Below are 20,662 nucleotides of genomic sequence, written 5' to 3'. Positions count from 1 at the left end.
TCGACTAAGTATTTACATATTCGAATCAGAATCGTCGAATCTTTCCATAGTCGACCTGTAGTCGAATCATCTATGTTTGTGTGCATGGGTTGGGAGGGGGCCAGACCAGGTACAAATTGGTAACTTTTATTTTCTTTCACAAGCAGCACACTGAAACAACTTTTTGATAAAGGGACCAAAACTGTCTTTCAAGTGATGAAGGAAGACAAAACTGACTATGCATTTATATATATATTTTTTAAGGTAAAATGTAAGGCAACATTTGTTTAATTATAACATTTTAAAGCCTCGATCTACAAAACATTACACAAAAATTTTTTTTTAACTAAACCTAAAAAAAAACAAAGATGATCCTGCCTTGGAAACCCCAGCTACAATTCAGTGTTTTTATTTAATTTGGAGATTTAGCGCGTCAAAGCCGTCATGACAAAAAAAAGACAAATGAGAAATGACAAATAATTTGTGATTGTTACTGTGAATGATAAAAACTAAGCTTTCTATAAAATTCATTAAACGTTAATTTATAACAAGAAAAAAAATGAAATTAATGATTATATAGACACTACGCGTTATTATTTAGCACAGAAATACCTGCTTGCTTGCTTTGACTTTGATCATCTCTCTATTCACTTTAGATACAGAAAGACCGGATGATATTATTTATTTCAGGAATCTCTTTTCTATCATTTGAAAGTGAACACCAACCATAATATTAAAATCACAAGAAAGACAGTCGTGTCAGGCATAAATATAGGTTCGGTGCAGATACTAGTTTCCGTTTCATCACCGAAATAAAAAAAACGGCTTACCTGTTTTGTAGTTTAACTTTTGTCAAGATAACCACTCTGTTTTAAATACATTTTAAAACTTATACCCGTCGAAAAACATCCGTTTTTTAAAGTTTAGTTTGATGATGAACTATGAGATGCAGAGCACCTAGCCCGTTCGGCTAAATTGCATGCGCAAGCATGGCCAGTATGCAACAGCGCAACATCGATACAACGAAAAGCAATCCAAAATGTACAGACTTTTTTAGATCAAAATTTACATTTATAATAAATACAATTTTTTTTAATAAAATAAGGTCAGAAGTAACTAAGTGCAGAACAAATGTGCAAAATGCCTCAAATGCACGGAAACGAAACACAAGCCAAATAGTTAAATCAGATAACCCAAAGTGATTTATAAATCAAATAAAATATAGAAATTATTAAAAGAACGAAAGTATTGCCAGAATTGCCAGCTTTGTCTTTTATATATATATATATATATATATATATATATATGAATATGCAAATTACTCCCCGCCTCCACTCAATCTCACCAGTTCGGACCATAGATATATATGTACATAGATGCTGCGTTCAGCAGTTTCAGACATGAGACAGCAGTGCTGCAATTGTTTCAGCACAGTCTACAAGTCTATGTGGCATCCGTACATAACTGTGTTGACTTGATAGGTTACATTTTGTGATGTAGGAAACTGGGACGATTTCGATTTCGAACCGCGATTTTTAGACAAATATTTTATGATGTCGTATGATAATTCTGCACGTGGTTTGTCTTAAAGCATATTAAAAACACCACATAGACATATAAACAACAATAAAAACGGGATTTTTTTACCACATTGTTGATATTTTTTCCTTTATGATTAACTCATTCCCCACCAGCCATTTTTTTTAAAGTTGCTCACCAGCATTTTTTCATTTTTTCAACATTTCACAATGCCTTCCAGGAAAATGTTCTTTTAAAAATATATAAACATACAAATATATCAAATGAAAGAACAGGCCATCTGCTTTCAAACAAACAAAACGGGAAAAAAAAAACGTTTCATCCTAACTATATTTTTTCTCTGCTTATAAAGTCTTAAATACAAAAGAAATTGTAGCAAAAAGCTCAAATAATTGCATTTTTGTAAAGGAATTTTGCTGGAGATCAGATTCAGAACAATTATCAAAACATGCACAGAGTTTAAAATTGTTTTGGCTTCAGTTTTTTCATAAATTGGGTAACAATATAACTTGTCAATGGCGGGGAAAGAGTTAATCACATTAAATTAACATACTAAACTGACTGTCCTCATTTGACCAGTAATGTATTGATTATAAAGAGACAGACATACAGAAGTAAAACAATCAGACAGAGACAGACGCACGTTCAGACAGATAACCCTGAGATAATGACATAAGATCGCTCGCCTTTTCCTCCTCCTGTTGATGGCGTGGGATATCACAGCATTAAATGACATTATCTATAGCAGCATCGGCCTTAATGAGCGTCTCTCTTCCTTTGACCTCTGAATGCATAATACACGGTCATTTGGCTGCGGGCACTTTGGTCGGCTTTGTGGGCTAATGGTGATTCAGGTCAGAAGGTGGACATGCCACATCAAACCATTTGTCTTGTTTGAGTTGCCAAACCACAAAAAATCAAGTCATTATAGTTAATTTCGCCAATTACCTGCTCTACATTACTCTCGAGGGGGGGTGAGCGGTAAAGGAACCGACTGTGAGTGGCGGTTCAGTGAGGCAGGAGATTTTACCATGCTGTTGGCATAGAAACAGAGAACTTGATTTACTCACGTAAACAGCGGGGAGGATGAGCCGCATTGCTCCAGGTGCCATCTTCCAGGCAGACGGCGATGAGCAGGCTGCCGTCGTCGGGTCTGTACCCATCATCGCACTGGAACTGCACGGTGCTGCCCACCGTGTATTGGAAGCCGTGGAAAGACCCGTTGGCGGGAGTCTCTGGCACTCCGCAAGACACAGCTGTCGATGAGACACAAATAACAGAAAATGCAGATAAATGAGAAAGCTGTATCAGAATGTATTGCATGCTAGAGATCTGTACTGAGCAATAAATTGAAAACTTAACCCAACCCATAAATTATCATCTTCAAACTGAACAGCATGGTCAATTGCTTCAGCTTTCATCTGAACCGTTCACGATTCGGTCCATGAGATTCATCAGATTTCTATAACCTAATGCGGTTTTGCTCAGGTATAATTATTCTACATTAATTACAAACTACATTAAATACTACAATAAATTACACAAATAATACATTAAGGGCCAGAATTAGTGACAGCTGGCACCCATCTCTTCTGCCGCTAAAATCTATTGTTTACTACAGTAAAAAATGACCGTTTGAAAAGGGTATACATTTGATACAAATCTGTGTCTTTGAGGTACTAATATACTTTTTTAAGAAGCAAAGTTGTAATTTTTAAAAGGGTACAGTCCCAGTGACAGCTTTTGTACCTTTATTTCTAAGAGTGTAGGAAACTATTCTTGGGGAAGCTGTTTTTTGAATGTATGAAAAGAGGGATAACTCGCATTCAAATCAACAAAACAGGTCCAAGCAAATTTCAATACCAAAGCCAACCTAAGCCATAAAATAATAATCTTTCTTAATATCAACAAAAACCTAAAGTTTCACAAGAAATCTCTTTAAAACCAAAAAATTCAAAAACAATAAGCACACAGAACAGGTGTTCGGAAGGGTGTTTGTACCTTTCCGAAAAAAATCTATGGGACTTATTAAAGCTGTTTCTTGTTCAACTGATCACAAGCTGAATAAGAATCAGACCGTGAGCCCTCGTCATTCTTTTTTTGACCTGATGGTCGACTGCATGGATTGCTCCATCAATTAAAAAAATTATTGGCCTTAATTAGCGCCCATTCTAGATGCCCTTCCCTGCAAATGGGGTTCAGGCTGGGCTGTTCTGTGTGCAATACAATGGTAAAATTATATTAGTACTACAAGTCCTTCTAGTCTTCGGAAAGATGTCATTTAACTCTGTGTGATTAAGAGTAATAAAACTTCTTAAATAAAATCTTTGTGTGATTCTGAATGTATGGCGATGTTATCTGGCATTCCTGTAAGAACAATTCAATACTTGGGTAAGGTCATGGACATACATGCCATCTGGGTGGCAGTCAAACTTAGTTTGCATTCAGACTTTTTCAGCTCATAAAAATTGAAACAGTGGCTTAAAAAGCCTTGTTTTTTTATATAGCACAATAGTGGTTTAAATATATATGTATATATATATATATATATATATATATATATGCACTTTATTACAGTATACTGAAAATCATTAAAAAAAATGAAGTGTCTCCCAAATTTAAATGTAAATGTTTAAACACTAAATACCAAATACAGTTTTCTCTATGGTACTGAAAACATAATATACAAATGCATGTGTTTATTGCAAATTAATATTCATTGCTCATTCATTGCTTAAATTGGTCTAATTTCAGAAGGCATGGGGAAATAATATGAATATAACTCAAAGTATACTAATGAAGAGAATTATAAATATATACTTACATACATACACACACACACATATATAGTTAGATGTAGATCATATACTTTCTTGCTGACTATGGTAGGTGTTTAGATTTACATTTACTTAATTTATAAGCCATGTTGTTTGATGCAGGTTTGTAAATATGTGTCTGCTGTGTTACCATAAGATATTACTATATTAATATATATTAAAGATATATAAAACCCCGAAAAGAACAATACATTTGATCCTCATATGACAGGCCTGGTACTAGGCTTGCTGGACTGGGGGGCAGTCAGGGTTTTTGGGGTGGGCAGACATTTCTCGACAGAAATTATTCATACACTAAAATGATGGATGTTTCAATCCAATTTTATTTTGCATCTGTCTTATAATATGTTCTTTTAGACATTCAAATTTTAAATGTAGATGCACCGCAAATGCGATTATTTATAATGATTTATAATGTTATAATGATTACACTTAATGTAGTTTTACATATTAAGTCACAGTTAGGGATGGGCATTCGATTAAATTTTTTTAGTCGATTGTCGGGAGAATTATCGATCGACTATCGATTAATCATTAATATTTTTATAATAAAAAATAATTATTTAACTTTTATAATTCAAAAATGTTGAATAAAAATAAAGCATGTTTTCCTCCATGAGACCTTTATTACAAGATCAACTTGTGGAAGACAGTTAAACTAAATTTAGTTAGACAAACGGAATATATATGCGCTTGAATTTTCGGTGCTCTAAAGCAGCGGAACCTGCAGCTGCGAGCCGCATTCTTAAACAGAGACCTCATTTGTTCCAAAAAATCATGACCTCTTCATAATTATTCTTTTGAAATCAAAACAGAAGGTCACAGATAACGGAGTACGGTGTCAAATATTGCACCCTGGTGGTAAAATGTTGAATTGCTGCCACACAGTAAAATTCATTTAATTGCTTCAAGATACATGCTATGCTAGGCAACGCAACCTGCATTAGATAAAAAAGTATTCGATTAATCAATAACAAATTAACTTCATCGACGAAATTCTTAACGATCAATTATCGATCGTCGATTAATCATGCCCATCCCTAGTCACAGTTAATGAAATCAGGCAAGCAGGTGTTATGAATGCAAAGCTGTACATATAGCTATATTTTATTAATGTGTACACTGCATTTAATATATTATTTCACTTATACCTGTAGATAAATTAAAGCCATCCCTATACCGACCCCTACCCAACATATGCCTTTCTTCTAAATAAACACTTGTTAGGCAATTTATTTTCACTTCTCAAACATTTTCTTCATTTAAAAATAAATGCATTTTCAATGTGATATGTGATAAGCTATATTTTCAATCATTCTTGACCCTATCATGCTGCAGCAGCAACCTCAAATATCCCAACAAAGCACAACGCTTTAAATAATCTACATTGAAACATCATGAAAGCAATTTGACATGCATGACAAATTCATCAAAGGTTTGCCGATAACAGCACCAGACAAAAGCACAAGCCCTAAAATACTGTAAGTCTAAGTTGTGATGAGACCAAAGATAAATCACACTGCTTTGTTCATAACACAGCAAATTATATTATAATACACACAACATTATAAAATACAACGTTTTAGTTTATGATGACCTTGCAGAGTGACAGCTGAACTTAAAAGTCTGTAGATTTTTGCGTGTGAAGTTTTTCTCAAATGCGAGCTGAATGAGCTGACAAATGACGATGACAAAACCGCAAAAATTTAATTTTAAAACTGCACGCGATGTTCAGCTGTTACAATACTGTATAACCATCTTATATCATTTATATCTACAATATATTATGCCACAACCAGACTCTAATTTTAGAACCTTAAAAGCTGCTGGAGGCTTGTCATTGGCTGTTGTATTTGAATGAATAAATACAGTATGAAGTGAGTCTAAGAAAGGATAAGGGGCTATTTTGGGCATATTTTACTATACAAAAAGTTTCATTTTAATACATGTTATGTTATTACGTTTATGTAATACTAAATTGCATTGTTTCTGATATTTCAAAGATGCGTGTTTTTTTAGTTACTAAGTTTACAAAGTTTGAATAAGCTAATCAGACAATAGTGGGCGGAAGCCATGATAACTGGTGTTTACCAACAAAAGATATTTGTTGTTTAAAGAGACTACGTTTTTTTGGGGGCAGAGGGATAATCTGGGGGGCAATGCCCCCCCAGCTCCCCTAGACCCGGCCCTGTCATATAATAGTAAAATAAAGTAAAGGCCCAGTTTTTGACAATAAGCCATATATTTTCATTAAGTTGGCAATATTATGAGAGGGGTTCATCAGGAAATAGGAAAATGCAAGAGAAAAATATTCTGTATTTTAAGTTAGATTTTTCACCAAAAAACAAGTTGGGGTCAAAATGACCCCAGACATCACCTATTGTTTTGACCACCACCTTTATGAATTATTTTACTAAATGTACATAAAGTAAAAATATCAAGGTTTAAAAATTCAATAAGCCTATTTTTTATTTCAATTTTTTTTCAATTTGACCCTAAACATAATAAAAGGGTTAATTACTTTGATTTTGCAATAAAATGTGGCCTAGAGATGCTTTTGTGAGATGAACCTGAATAGAGCTACTACATTTTAATTGGCTTTTAGTTCTGCCAAACACAAGTTATAAGGGAAAAGCGCTTAATTCTCCAATCTTTAAAAATACTACTTAAGATCTTCACATATAACCTCCCTCAAACATAACAGGTGGAACAATTAGCCTCACATACAGTTCACTCGCTCGCTATTTTTATGCAAGTACACGCCTGATCCGCAGACGTCTCATCTCACTAATGAACGCGCTGTGAACCTCCAGGAGAGAGCGTTTTCTCTGACATCGCTCCAGAACAGAAAACACAAGAGGAGCAGAAGAGAAAGGGCGGACGGAGCTCCACGTAGTCTGGAGGATAAAATTAGCGCCTCAATAAAAGAGAAACGATCAGAGGAAAGCATGAACAATGAAATTAAGAGGACCCGCGACACATCAAACACATTCGATTACGCTTCCGTCTTAGCATGACTGAAGAGTCACCCATTATGACGTTGAGACAAAAGGACACTGGCGATCTCGCGGCACACTCCTCGAGTGAAGTGCTGAATGGAATAAAAGCGGCTTCTTGTCGGGGCATGCGGAGGTGTTTTCGAGCGGAACGCAAAATGACACGTTCTGTCATTCTCAAAAGGCGGGCTGTCTGTTCGAGGCCATTTCCAGGCATGTAAATGAGGAAACTGACTCAATGAGTGGCATTGAAGAGTCTGAGTTACCTTGACAAAGTGGAGCAGGATTGTCCCACTGGTAAAGGCCGTTGGGATGGAGTCTGCACGTAGCGTTTCTGTGACCCACCAGCCTGTAGCCAGAGTTGCAGTAATACTGGAGTCTGCTGCCTGGACGATCTCTCGCTCGGTTGACGATCCCTCCATTCTTGGGTGGATTGTTAATGCTACAGTACGCAGCTGTGGGCAAGAATAAAACATTATTATAGATTCCAAATAGAGAGTCTTATATGTTGGGGTGTGTCTAATTTTTAGCTCACATGACCACACTGTAAAAAATGCAGCATTTTTGTCAAATCAACATAATTTATTAAGTTAAAGTAACATAAAAATATAAGTTAAACCATTTCAATTTGTTTTTATAAGTTATGTCACCTTATCACAGGTTAAAATGTAAAATAGTAGGTTAAATTGCAAAACCAAGATGTGTTAACTCTTTTTACTGTGTATATAAGAAATTAACTCATACCCCACCAGCCTTTTTTTTTTTTTTTAAAAGTTGCCCGCCAGCATTTTTGTGATTTTAACAAAAGTTTAACTAAATGCCTTCAAGGAAAATTTCTTCTAAAAATAAATAAATATTTCAAATGAAAGAACAGACCGTCTGCTTTCAAACAAACAAAACGGAGAAAAAATGTTTCATCCTATATATATGTTTTAAACTTAAATATGGGATGTTTTTTATAAATAATAAAAAAAAATATTTGCATTCTTGTGAAGGAATTTTGTTTCAAAACGATTATCAAAACATACACAGAGTGTCAAATTAATAAATTATTTTTTGCTTCAGTTTTTTTCATAAATTGGGTAAGAGCGGTATTACACATTATCATAAAAACTCATCAGCAAGATGTTTTTTATACAAATGTTTCCTTTTAATTGACGAGGTAACTCATCAATGGCGGGGAAATAGTTAACTCAAATAAAACTATAACTACAGTATATTTTGTAGTGTTATTTTTATCTCATTTTGCAGTCATTACATTGTTTCATGTCAACATCATATGCAGGTACCCATCAACTACCCTTGTCTTGACATATCATAATTGAAATTAGAGATGCAACAATACAAAATTTGGTTACCTAGAATTACATCTATCGATACCGATAGATACTGATCGTTTTTCTTTTTACTTTAAATTATTCTGTCATGAATTCTGTTGTCATTGTCACCCAATTCAAAACAATCACACATTATAAGATCTAATACGTTTTTCTGCCCCATTTGATTTCCATGATATAATCTGCTCTGTTCAGCGGCTATTTTTAAGCATCAACCAATGTCCGGAAGTGGGAAAAATGTGCAGATGCAGATTAAAAGGCAACATATTGGTGTATCCTCAATTGAAATCCATACTGACACTGCTAACAGGAACAGACTAAAAAGTGGTGCTTCCATCCAAATGTGGAGTAAATATTTTCAAATTTCGCAAAAAAAGAAAAACAAACAACTGCCAATTCGGTGCGTTTCCATCAAGTTGTTCGAGCGATAAGGCTGGTACTGGTAACCTTAATCAACAGTTAACAAAACAAGGCACGCTTAGAAAATGGAGATAGGACTGCAATTGGGTCATTCTACAAAAAAGGTGGAAATGCTTGTACCTTGCGTTTGCAGACCCCTTAGTCATTTAATTTGACCCAATAATCCCATAATGATATATATTTAATAAATATAGACTGTCCTTAAAATGATGAGAGAGTTTATTTAAATAAATTTTCTTTTTTTCCTTTTTTTAAACTTCTTTTTAAATGTCTGGTCCTGAAAATTGCCCTGTCCCTTTGATCATACATGGAAGTTGAACTGTGTACTTATTATTTAAAACCATGTTTTAATTTACATTTACCTTTAACCCTGTATGAATTTACTACAACACTGAAATGGTAAAAATACACTATTAATATGAATAATTTCAAATACATATTTGTCCACTAAATTTCTGTCATTAGTGTTACCAGGGTGCGATTTGTGAAAAAAACAGAGGGGGGGATGTTTTCATAGGCGTCGAGTTATTTTGTACCCACCACTAGTTTTTACTTTTTTGACTGTTTTCAGTGGTTATGAAGAGCAATATGAGAGAGAAATTTGGTAATTATTGTCTGACCTAACAAAAATCCATTATAATATTATTATTATTTTTTATATATTTCTAATTAAAATATTTCTAATATTCAGAAATGCGCTCTCCGCTCACGAGCTCTGATCGGAACAAACCCGAACCTCACTGTCTGCTGAACTTGCGCAGAAACATCAAAATATAACCAGCTTTTTAAAATGGTTTTAAAACTTAACATTTAGACTATTTTAGCCCAAATTATGAGCTTATTGACGATTTTTTATCATTCTTGACATAATGCGTCTCTGTCCACAGCACATTTCAAAACATTTTAATTCATAAAAATAAATAATGAGAACATGAACTCATCACTGCATTTGCAGGAATTGTAAAATCTTTTTTTCTTATTAACTCATGAAGCAGCCTTACGCAATATTTTTATTCTAATAGCTTATCTTTCCCCACACATATGAGCTGTGATCATGCACAACGAAAAAACACGCAAGAATTAAATCTTGAATGGCAAAACTGTATGGCACAATGTAGTGTCAACTTAAACATAAATATGAACAATGTATTTATTGCAAAGTTAAACCATTACAGTAGAAACAGTTTTACTGCTGCTTTTAAAGTAATAATATTAACTTTACACCGCAATGCGGAGCTACAGTGAAATGATAGAAAAGACAGATGCATTATGTGTTAGTCACTTAGCCTCATTTGCGCAAACTGGACGCGCCCGCGCCTCGCTAAACACCTCATCTGCGTGTAACTTCGGCCATTCTCAGTGGTGTGACTGGGACACTAACTCTGCTTGTCATCATAAACAGATAATCAGATTGTGATGTTTATTCCCGCTTTATTAATATGCGGATGAATATGCTGCCTTCCACCGTTTCGACACACAGCTCCATAACCATCTCGCATGTGTTGATAGGCTACTCGTGAGGTGTAACCGGGTCTGTAACCAATCAGATAGCGCCGTGGGCCGGACATTGAGCAAGTCTGCAGAGTGGTGAATACAGAGAGGCTGCGCGCGGCAGCTGTATCAGAGCCAGCCAAAGCAGCGCATTTTAAAACAAAATTGACTTTAATCAAACCACGGATCAGTGCTATGTTTTGTGATCCGTCTCGCCACTAGTGTAGTAGCACTGATCACTTTGAGGGGGGGATAAATTTATCCCCACCGGGGATAAAAATAATTAAGCAGAGGCAGGGATACATTGACCAGAAAGGGGGAAATCCCACGCATCCCCCCCGGCAAATCGCACCCTGAGTGTTACCCTACCCAAAGCACTTTTATTTTGAAACAATGCATCAGCTCTTTGAAGTTTTTCATGGGTCAAGAGGTCAGTGGAAGAAGTGCAGTGGAGGAAGGCAAAAGGTTTGTGAGATGTCTTACCTTAGTTGTCTAAAATATCATGATATATCTAAGAATTTTGAGATAAGATTTTTTGGATGTCATTAGTGTTACTCTTTGTTATAGCTGGGCGTGTTAAAATCTTTACATAAAAATACATTATACTGAATAAGTATGTGATTGTTAAATCTTTGATGAAATAGCACCTGGCAGCCATTTTGTAAAAATATTTTTTTTCTGCAATTTGTCCTTGGTGTTACCGTCATTGGTGTTACTGTCATTGGTGTTACCGTCATTGGTGTTACTGTCATAGGTGTTACCGTCACTGGTGTTACTTCTCTAATGAGTACTTCCTAAGCACTATTCCTTTAACTGAACAACATAAAAGCATAAAAACAAAACAAGATGGAAAATGTTATGAAAGTTTATGGACTCTATCTTACACCCGGCGCAATGCAGCGCAATGCGCGACGCAAGTGTCTTTCGCTAGTTTCCACCCTAATTTTCACGTTTAGCGCCGCGTTGTTTAAATAGCAAATGCATTTGCGCCCCCTTTTGCGCTCATGGGTGTTCTGGTCTGAAAACGAGGTGTGTTCAGGCGCATTGTTGGCGCGTTGCTATTTTGAGGCAACTAAAATAGACTACGCCATTGACCAACAAAAACAATGTGCGCAATGTGTTTTATGTTATTTAAAGAGCGCATTAGTAAAATGCGCCTATACACGGGAGGACAACGCGGGTTTGCTTATCACAAGGTACATGAATGCGCAGCAGCACAAAAATGCTTTAAAATATGAAAGATTAAAGGATTGAATGTAAAAGATTATTATTGAGTCTCTTGGACATAAATGAGGACCGATGATGAGACTTAGAAGACACAAAGAGCTGCTTCACCTGTAACCTGGTAAGTAAATAAATGCTTTGCTTTGAACAAATGCGTCTGTTTTTAAATGTTTTTTAATGCTACCTCGCGGATTTATGGCTGTCCAAAGTGCTGAAACGTGAGGAGAGCCGTTTGTAAATTCTTTATCTCCTGTTTGTTACAAATAAAGTATTTTTAGAGTACAAACCTTATCTTACATACTTGTAAATTATTTTTTGATGATATTGGATAGCCATACATTTAAAGCAATTACAAGCCTGCTTTTTACTTCCATGACTAAAAGAAAACGGGTTTTAAAGGTTTTAATAAAAAAATAACAATTTCAATACAAGTGAAAAACAACACAATTATTTAACATTAATCCTAAACTGGTGATCTTCTTCCTTCACTTAGTTTTTCAGTTTACAAAGTCCGTCATCTAAATAGGGATTAGACATAGCGCCAGCGCAACTGGCTTTTAAAGGGGATGAAAGCTGAGACTCTCATTGGTTTACTGCACGTTACGCCCAAAATACTTCCATTACAATAGGACCTACCCTTTTCGACCATGCGCTCGGCGCAAAAAACATTTTTCCCATCGTTAAATTAGCAAAAGTGGATTCGGACACGCACATTTAGAGGTTGTGCTGTGCGCTTTAGACAATGCGCTTAGATCGTTAAAATAGGGCCCCAAAAGTTTTATCATATTCATTATCTATTATTATATTCTAATTTTGTCATTGGTGTTAAACCAAGTTTAGGTGTTATGAATGTATTTTCTTGTACTTTCTAGTAATATTTTGTTGTTGATATGGGATGTAAGACATTGTTGATATTTCAGTCTTTGCATCAAAGACTTTTTGGTTGAATATTTTTGTTTTTGTTCGATTTAAAGAAAAAAGTCAAACTGAGAATTAAATAATTTCATACAATGCTGGGTAAAGATCAGATCAAAGAATCAATATTAATGTTGTTTAACAGGTAACACCAATGACAAATAAATGACTCATGGATTTTTTATTAAAATGTATTAAAAAGTAAAAAAATAGATTAAGCTCCCCATTTTGCAGATTTATAGATTTGACAAGTTAATTTATGCTATTAAAGAAGTTTTGGGTATGTTGAAAGAAGTTCATTTAAGCAGATTTACATCACCCGAATTCCACCTTTTCTGTAGAATGACCCAATTAGTTACGATTGGGCAAGTTTTAAATTTACTAGCAGTGCAGCTTGTAATTGCCAAACTGAATGCTGTGCACAGAAGAAGCAATGCAGACTTTTTATTGAAGGCAATAGCAGCAAGGGCATTGTGACGATGTTGGGCCCCAAGGGAAAGACAACGATACCGAAAAGAGCTAGATGGCCAGTCCCATGGGTTTAATTTATTCTTCAAATACGTTTCCATATTCCATTATTCGCATTTATTCTAATTTGCACAAGTCAAAAACCACCTCAAGCGAGCGTATAAACTTTTATTTGAAATTTAGTCTTTCGACGTTTCATATGCAACACGAAAATTACAGTTAGTGACAATTTCATGGGACAATTAAAACTGTTTGTAAGTTTGACTCTGAGATAAAATGTAAGAGAAAACCAGCATGATGGATTTGAACAGATCATTAGATTCTGATTTTAATGTAACACAAATACAACTTTGCCCATCGTAAGAAGGAAAGCAGATGCTCGGGGGATGTCGAAGCTTAATCTCACTTCAGACAGATCAAATCAAATGCATCATCACACTACAAGTCTGCTGAGAGGTTCGGTCTCGGCTGCGAGTGATTAACCAAACCTAGCGTAAAACATTCAACGTGGTATTGAAATCAAATTTTCTTTCACGAAAGCCCGACGGACTTAGCAACGCAGGAAAAATAAGGCGGGGCTTGAAGTTGATTCCTTAAGATGATTGGTCTAGATAAAAGTTTGTGTTCAAATCCTCTCATTATTTCAGCGATTTATACAATCCACAAACATTGTAGCAACTCAGTGGGTTTGGAAAGCAGCTCTTGAGTGATGTAACGCTTTCTCCTTCTGTCAACTCATGACCAAAATTCAATAAACAGGAAACACGGAGCGACACACACTGAAATAATGGCCTTGCGTAGGGCACGGCGTGTCAGGAAGATCAACTCAAATGAACGGAGAGAGTGTGAAACACTGTCAGAGAGGCAGCGGTGAAGAGATGGAGAGTAATCATGACCACTTGGCTTGTGGCCGTATATCACGTTCGCCTGTTGGTAGAAACGTCTGGTTGAAGCACAGGCACTGGTAGTTATTTAGCAAAATTCATTACACGATCTTTGACCTCCATTATATCAGACTTCCCAATGGTTCCCCAAAGGAAGGCAACATGTAGTCATAGCCTAATAAGCACTAACTTAAAGGTGACATGATCTCACGCATTTTCATCCAGAACAACAAACTTGAAATGTGCGTAGGCCTGTCGCGATAAACGATAAATCGATTAATCGCACGGTAAATAAAATGAGCTCGGTCATTTTTTTAGGCCGCGATAATTCACATTTGCATGCTTGTTTGTTTTCCTTGTCTCTCTCTCTCTCTACCAAAGAGACTGGATGACCGCTCCGTGCAACGAGTGACAAGGAGTGAACCCTCGTCAGTCATTTGTCAGTCGCATGATCTGTGTGGGGAGGGGGACTCCTGGCGTAGCCTATCACAGTAGGAGTACTGAGGAGGATGAGAGCCGCGTGAGAAGTGTAGCAGGAGAAAACACTAGTTAAGACGAGAGTTGGAGAAAAAGATGGATTTACTAGAGGCTGTTTACACTTGTCATTAACATGCGTTTTTATCGATCGGATCACAATGTTTTACGTCTTTTCTGACTTTTCTGACACAAGGTGAACAGTGCTATTTTAGCCTTTCATTGATAAACTAAAGCGGGTGATCTCCGCAGTTTCATTTTGCAAGCGTGTGAAAGTTGCGCGATCTTATTTCATCAATTGCGCTGAAAATTCAGAGAAAGCTCTAACATATAAACGTACAAAATACTGTGCAGCATGTATACTTGCTAAACAAGCAGCGGACTCCGACATAATATTAGTTTGCGTCCATATAAACTCATAATTACTCCCGCTGGCGTTCAAATGACAGCGGAGAGACTCGCCCACCGTCTCACGGACCGTCCCCTCACAGTATTCAGCACAGAAGCGGTCGAAAGTGGACAAAAGAGACGGATTTAAATACCAGGTGTAAATGTGATATGTCTCTCTCGTCCACTTGTGATCTGATCAAAAACACATCTTGATACCAAGTGTAAACAGCCAAGTTTCAAAACCAAACGCTACAGCTGCAGTGTGGGAGTACTTTGGATTTAAACCTAATGACCGAGGTGAACCACTAAACCTGAACGAGCCGTTATGTCGCATTTGTGGTAATAACGTAGCACTTAAAAGTGGCAACACGACAAACATGCATATGCACCTAAAACGCAATCATCCTGTTATTTTGTTCATTTCTTGTGGATATTTAAAATGTCTTCCAGTTCCAGTATTACTTATTGTTTAGAAATAAAAGTTTATAGATCTTTGAAAAGGTGTATCTGCATTATTATAATGGTCCCGGAGCATCAATGTTATCGCCTATCGCGATAAATTCCGAGGCAATTTATCGCCTAGCAAAATTTGTTATCGTGACAGGCCTAAATGTGCGTAATAATCCACTCTGACTCTCCACAATCTAGTAAGCTGCTGACATTGAATGTATGCTTAAGGCACCTTTCCCTAACATTGAATCTATGCTTAAGGCAATCCCAGAATGACTTAAGTGTAAAGAAGTTGAGTATCCCACGTACTTGATGGGATGAGCTCTTTGTGTAATGCAGCAGGTTCCCGCCTGAGGTTTTGTTTTAGTTAGGATGCTGCTTTAGAAAGTGTAGGCAGCTCAGTGGATGTTGGAGTAGAGCCAGAGTGAAAGAGCAATATTTTCTCATGCCCGTATGACTGATGTGCTGCCCTATATTATCGGAAACACTAATACACTATACACCGATAATATCATTTCTCATAGCACTTGGCAAATGCAATACATATTTGGACAAATTCTATAACAAGCCCGTACATTTTATAGATCCAATCAGGAAGACGGTTATCAAACCTGTGTAGCGTATTTTAAAGCCTTTCTTGCTGGTCGCATGATCGGTTGACCATCTGAGGTACAGCTGGTTTGTCTTGCTAGTGAAATTCAATTGTGTGGAATGGTTCCCACTCAAAGCCACCAACAATGGGCTCTGTCCAGATGGCCCTGGTAAATTAAACATCACAAACACAACAAATAAAGCAAAATATTTCAAACCATCTGCTGGGCACCAACCTGGCATATGAACTTATTTTATGAGCAAAAGTTTATATGAAAGGTTATGAGGGAGCAAACAATGTGTACAAGGTCTGAGAATTATTTTTTATAAGTAGGCTTAATCATGAGGTTTTCATTTTTGGCTGAACTATCCCTTTAACACCAAAACAGAAAAATATATGTGCTGCATATATGCAACTCACGTATGCATTGTGAAACCACCAGCTACGTGTCTGTAACTGCCGAATGCAGCATCTACCTATGTATATCTATTAGAGCTTGGGAAAAAATTGCCTGCGATTCTCATGCGTGTCTCATCAGTAAAGCCGGTTCGGTGATTAGTAGTAAATTACCTGCTTTCAGATGGAGCGGCATTTACTACACAGAGCTGTATTTCACCAAGAAGCAAGGCAAAATTGCGTTCATAATCGAAGACGATCTTCCACAATTAGGAACGCGATATTGCATAACTTTTGGTAAAATGTGTGAAAGCAGGTAATAGCGGTTTACTACTTATCACCAAACCGGCTTTACTGATGAGACACGAATGAGAATCTGAATTTTTTTTCGCCAGCTTTAAAATCTATGATCTGAGCTGGTGTTGTTGAACTCCGACCATAGATATACAAGTACATAGATGAACAAATGGTTGAATAAAATAGTTTAAGTATTATTTTTTGGTGCACAAGAGTGTTCTCGTCACATAATATTATTATTGAACTACTGATGGCACACCTTTTTTGCTGATGTCTCTCATTATTTTCTGGGCTTGATTATCTAAATCAAACTGCAATCTATGGGACATTCAAAAGCCTCCCGGTTTTCATAAAAAAAATCCAACAATGGGTTCTGAAGACAGTTGAAGGACTTCGAACAACACAGGGGTTAGTGATTTATGATAAAATTATAATTTTGGGGTGAACTAACCCTTTAAGGAATAAAGAAAATATTATTAGAATAAAACTGTACATTATATATTATATTTACTTAATTTGAAACATACAAAATAACAGGAATAGGCCAATAAACAAACTCGAAATTAACATCTGATTTTAAACTTTTAGAAGACACTGATATTAACTTTTTGTTTATTTTATTTAATTGCTTTGTGTTTTATTTACTCTTTCCTTAAAGCTGTGTTTTGTTCGTTAAAATTGTTATTTAACTTTATATTATATTTTTGCACTGTTGTAATAATCTGTAAAGGCACAATATAAACAAAAAAACAATCTGATTCAATAACAAATCCACAAGTTATTATTTTCACTAATATTATAGTCTACTAAAACCGTATTGTTATGTGTATGTCAGGCTCATTAGACATAAACCAGTTTAATTATTGACTACATGATGTGTAAAGATTCATATTTCAATGATATAATATAGATTTGATATAATAAAAGTTAGCAAATTACCATCAAAGATCTCCAGTTCATCAAACTGTTTCTCACTCTGGAACATTTCCACATAAATGGCGATGGTGAAGGTTGGTAGCACTCTGATGATCCAGGAGCAGGTCTGAGAATTGGGATAGTTTTTTGGGAAACCAGGACTCAGGATCACTCCAGAGGAAGCGGAGCGCTCCTCGTTCGCAGGACACTGAGCTGTAACACATACAAAGCAAACGCAGTAATCGTATCTATTAGTAGCAAATAGCAATGCATTAACAAAACACAAAACGCAAGCTGAGTATTCCAATACAAAGAGGAAAGTTTCTTTAACATGCACAGAAGCTTCTCCTGGTTTCACCTCAGGGGCCGTTAGCTGTGGTTTGAGAAGCTACAAAGTAAGCTGGAGCTTTGTGTTAATCCACCTTGTGAGCGAGGAGGTGGAGGTAACAAACTAGCAGAACTTCTTCATGGCATTGTACAAAAAGTACAGACACGGCGAACTACTCAGATTTACAGCTAAAAGCCGTAGCGAGAAGTTGAATTTCATTTTTCCGTCTTGCTCCCAAGACAGCTGTCGGCTACTGTCTATTTGTTAAAGTACAACAATGCAAGGCTTCCTCCGGGGCATTTTGTGCCGCCTTTTCATTTATTACATTTTTACAGGCTTTGACTGCAGGCGTCACACTAATGATCTAACATCATTACTTCAGATGCTTAATATCAAGCTGTACATTTTTAAAGCTAAAACTCAAAATATAGCGCAGGATTACTGCCAGCTGTTTGCCAGTAACTTACTGTAGATTTAAATATATGCTATTTACTGGCAACAGTTTGTTAAAGTTAAATGAACATTAAACATTAACAAGTCTTTATATTTACAAAATAAAACTAAAATAACAAACTCATCTGAAATCTGAAGAAAAAAAAACAGAAATGATGAGGACTTCTGGTTCCCAGAATGCTTTGCATGATCCCGTTATTTTATAGTTTTATTCTGTAAGAACATTTAATGTTCATTTAACTTTAAACTTACTTTAAATCTACAGTAAGTTACTGGCAAACAGCTGCATAACTACACCAATTTTTACAGTGTGCATAGTTTGACGATACCAACCAAACTTATGGAAACCTATAAAGTATTTTGATTTATCCCATGTGACCTGCCTAGACCAGAGATGGGAATAATCTGAAAAGTGAGTGGGAGACATTATAAATTAGACTCAAGAATAAGAAATATGGCCAGATAGCAAGCGTGACGATGTTACGAACCAGCTGACAGATTTTGATTCAGTGCTTACAACAATCCAACAGTCTTACATGAGCTTGCGTGCATTAAATCTCCAGCTGGTTTATGTGATGTTATGAACACTGTTGCTTTATGAACGCTGATGGTTTATTTAGGTCACCAAGGTAATGTTTTGTAGCTAGAGACGTGTGCATGATGACTAATGATAGTCATTTAGATTTGGATATATTGTAAACAAATCTGTAATGTCTTGCGTCATATTCCATCTGTTTACATCAAGTTGAAGCTCTTACAGACTATAATTGTGTTGTTTTGTGTATATAATTTGCAAGAATACTTGACAACTTGATAAAAAAATTTGGTAGTTTTCTTGTATATAAAAAGTATTTTCGTCTGTGTGGGGAGGGCAGTAAAACTGTCTGCAGGGAAGGTAAAATCTCGGCTGTATATTTTAATAGTTTTAAAAGCCTAGTTGCCAGAAATAAACCTATATAAGTTTAAAAACTAAACTTTTCAGAAACATCAGTCACTTTATCACTTTTGACAGAAAAGTTTATAATTGGACCTAAAACTGTGAACACTCAACAAACGCTCTTGTTTGGTTTTAACTAAAGGTAGTCTCTCTTCAGCAGTGCTATGAACGCACTGCGCCACATGCTGCTTGCTTCATGAATATTAATAACTTTATGCCTAAACTCATTTTCAGGTGGACATTTGTAGGTGAATGCTACCAAAGCCCACTACCAATAAAAATATTTGAAAGAAACGTATTTATGTGAAGTGTTATCTTTTAAACCTATTTAAAGTTGGGGGGTTAAATTTCATCATTTATAGTTATAAAGGTTTCTATGTCGTTGAATGTGCTATTGCCAAAATAATACATTACCAATGACTATTACACAAATCAGTAACATTGGACAGTATTCAAACATCACATCTCCAATTTACTAGCAGTTTCATGCATCACTGTGCTTCGTCCATAACAAACTCTTTGTCACTGTGACCGCAGGGACAAGATGAGCTAGGTTCAGATCTTAAGCCAAAAAATTTTCACCTTTCTCTTATTCCCTTCACCAGAATCATCTACAGAAATAAAACCTGCTTGCTATCGTTCTCTGTGCTTTAATCACTTCTCTACATTTATACGCTTTTATCCAATGCGACTTACAGTGTATTCAGCCTATGCATATTATCAGTACGTGCAATCATGGGATCCAACCAGTGACCTTTGTGTTGCTAATAAATTGCTCTGCCAAGGAAGCTACACACTGTAAAAAAGCTTCAACTTAAAAAAGTAAACCTGTTTGCCTTAAAATTTGAGTTAACTATTTTTGAATTAACATAACATTTTAACGCAACCAGGTAACATACTTTTTTAAGTTATACCAACAATGTATTACTGTGCATGATTTGAATGTCACTTCTTATGACCGGCGTACATTTTTTAATGGTTACAATGGAAGCGCGGCACTTTTTAAAACCCCCAGCAGCTGGCCAGTTTTGTCCATGCTGCTGGGGATTGAAAAAAGTTTAAAAATTTCGGTGAAACGATCAGCTCATCACACTGTAAAAAATACTTTGCTGCCTTAAATTTTTTATTGAATCAACTCGGATTTACAAGTCATTTCAACTTACTATTATTTCTCTTGACTAGAGATGAGTTGTTATAACTACAGTTGAGTTGTTATAACTTATAAAATTAAGTTGACTTTTCTGAACTATATTTTATAAGTTGTGAAAGCTCATCTCTGTTGACATGACTTGTAAATCTGAGTTGATTTAACAAAAAAATTTAAGGCAGCAAAGTTTTTT

General features: G+C 35.9%; 1 protein-coding gene across 1 annotated transcript in view; it reads right to left on the bottom strand.

The window, feature by feature from the left end:
* Nucleotides 1-20,662, bottom strand: part of csmd1a (CUB and Sushi multiple domains 1a) — a 667,584-nt gene that overhangs the window by 50,691 nt on the left and 596,231 nt on the right. Inside the window, exons 47-50 of the mRNA XM_065250481.2 lie at nt 17,629-17,817; nt 16,016-16,162; nt 7,618-7,806; nt 2,589-2,774 (exon numbers count right to left, since the gene is read on the bottom strand). Coding sequence (XP_065106553.1) covers nt 2,589-2,774; nt 7,618-7,806; nt 16,016-16,162; nt 17,629-17,817 — 711 coding nt within the window. The remainder of the gene's footprint in view (nt 1-2,588; nt 2,775-7,617; nt 7,807-16,015; nt 16,163-17,628; nt 17,818-20,662) is intronic.

Source organism: Paramisgurnus dabryanus, chromosome 20 (genome assembly GCF_030506205.2).
Source record: "Paramisgurnus dabryanus chromosome 20, PD_genome_1.1, whole genome shotgun sequence".
NCBI classification, from domain to species: domain Eukaryota; kingdom Metazoa; phylum Chordata; class Actinopteri; order Cypriniformes; family Cobitidae; genus Paramisgurnus; species Paramisgurnus dabryanus.
The sequence above is the reverse complement of the archived record's forward strand: the minus strand, read 5'-3'. Positions and strand labels throughout refer to the sequence as shown.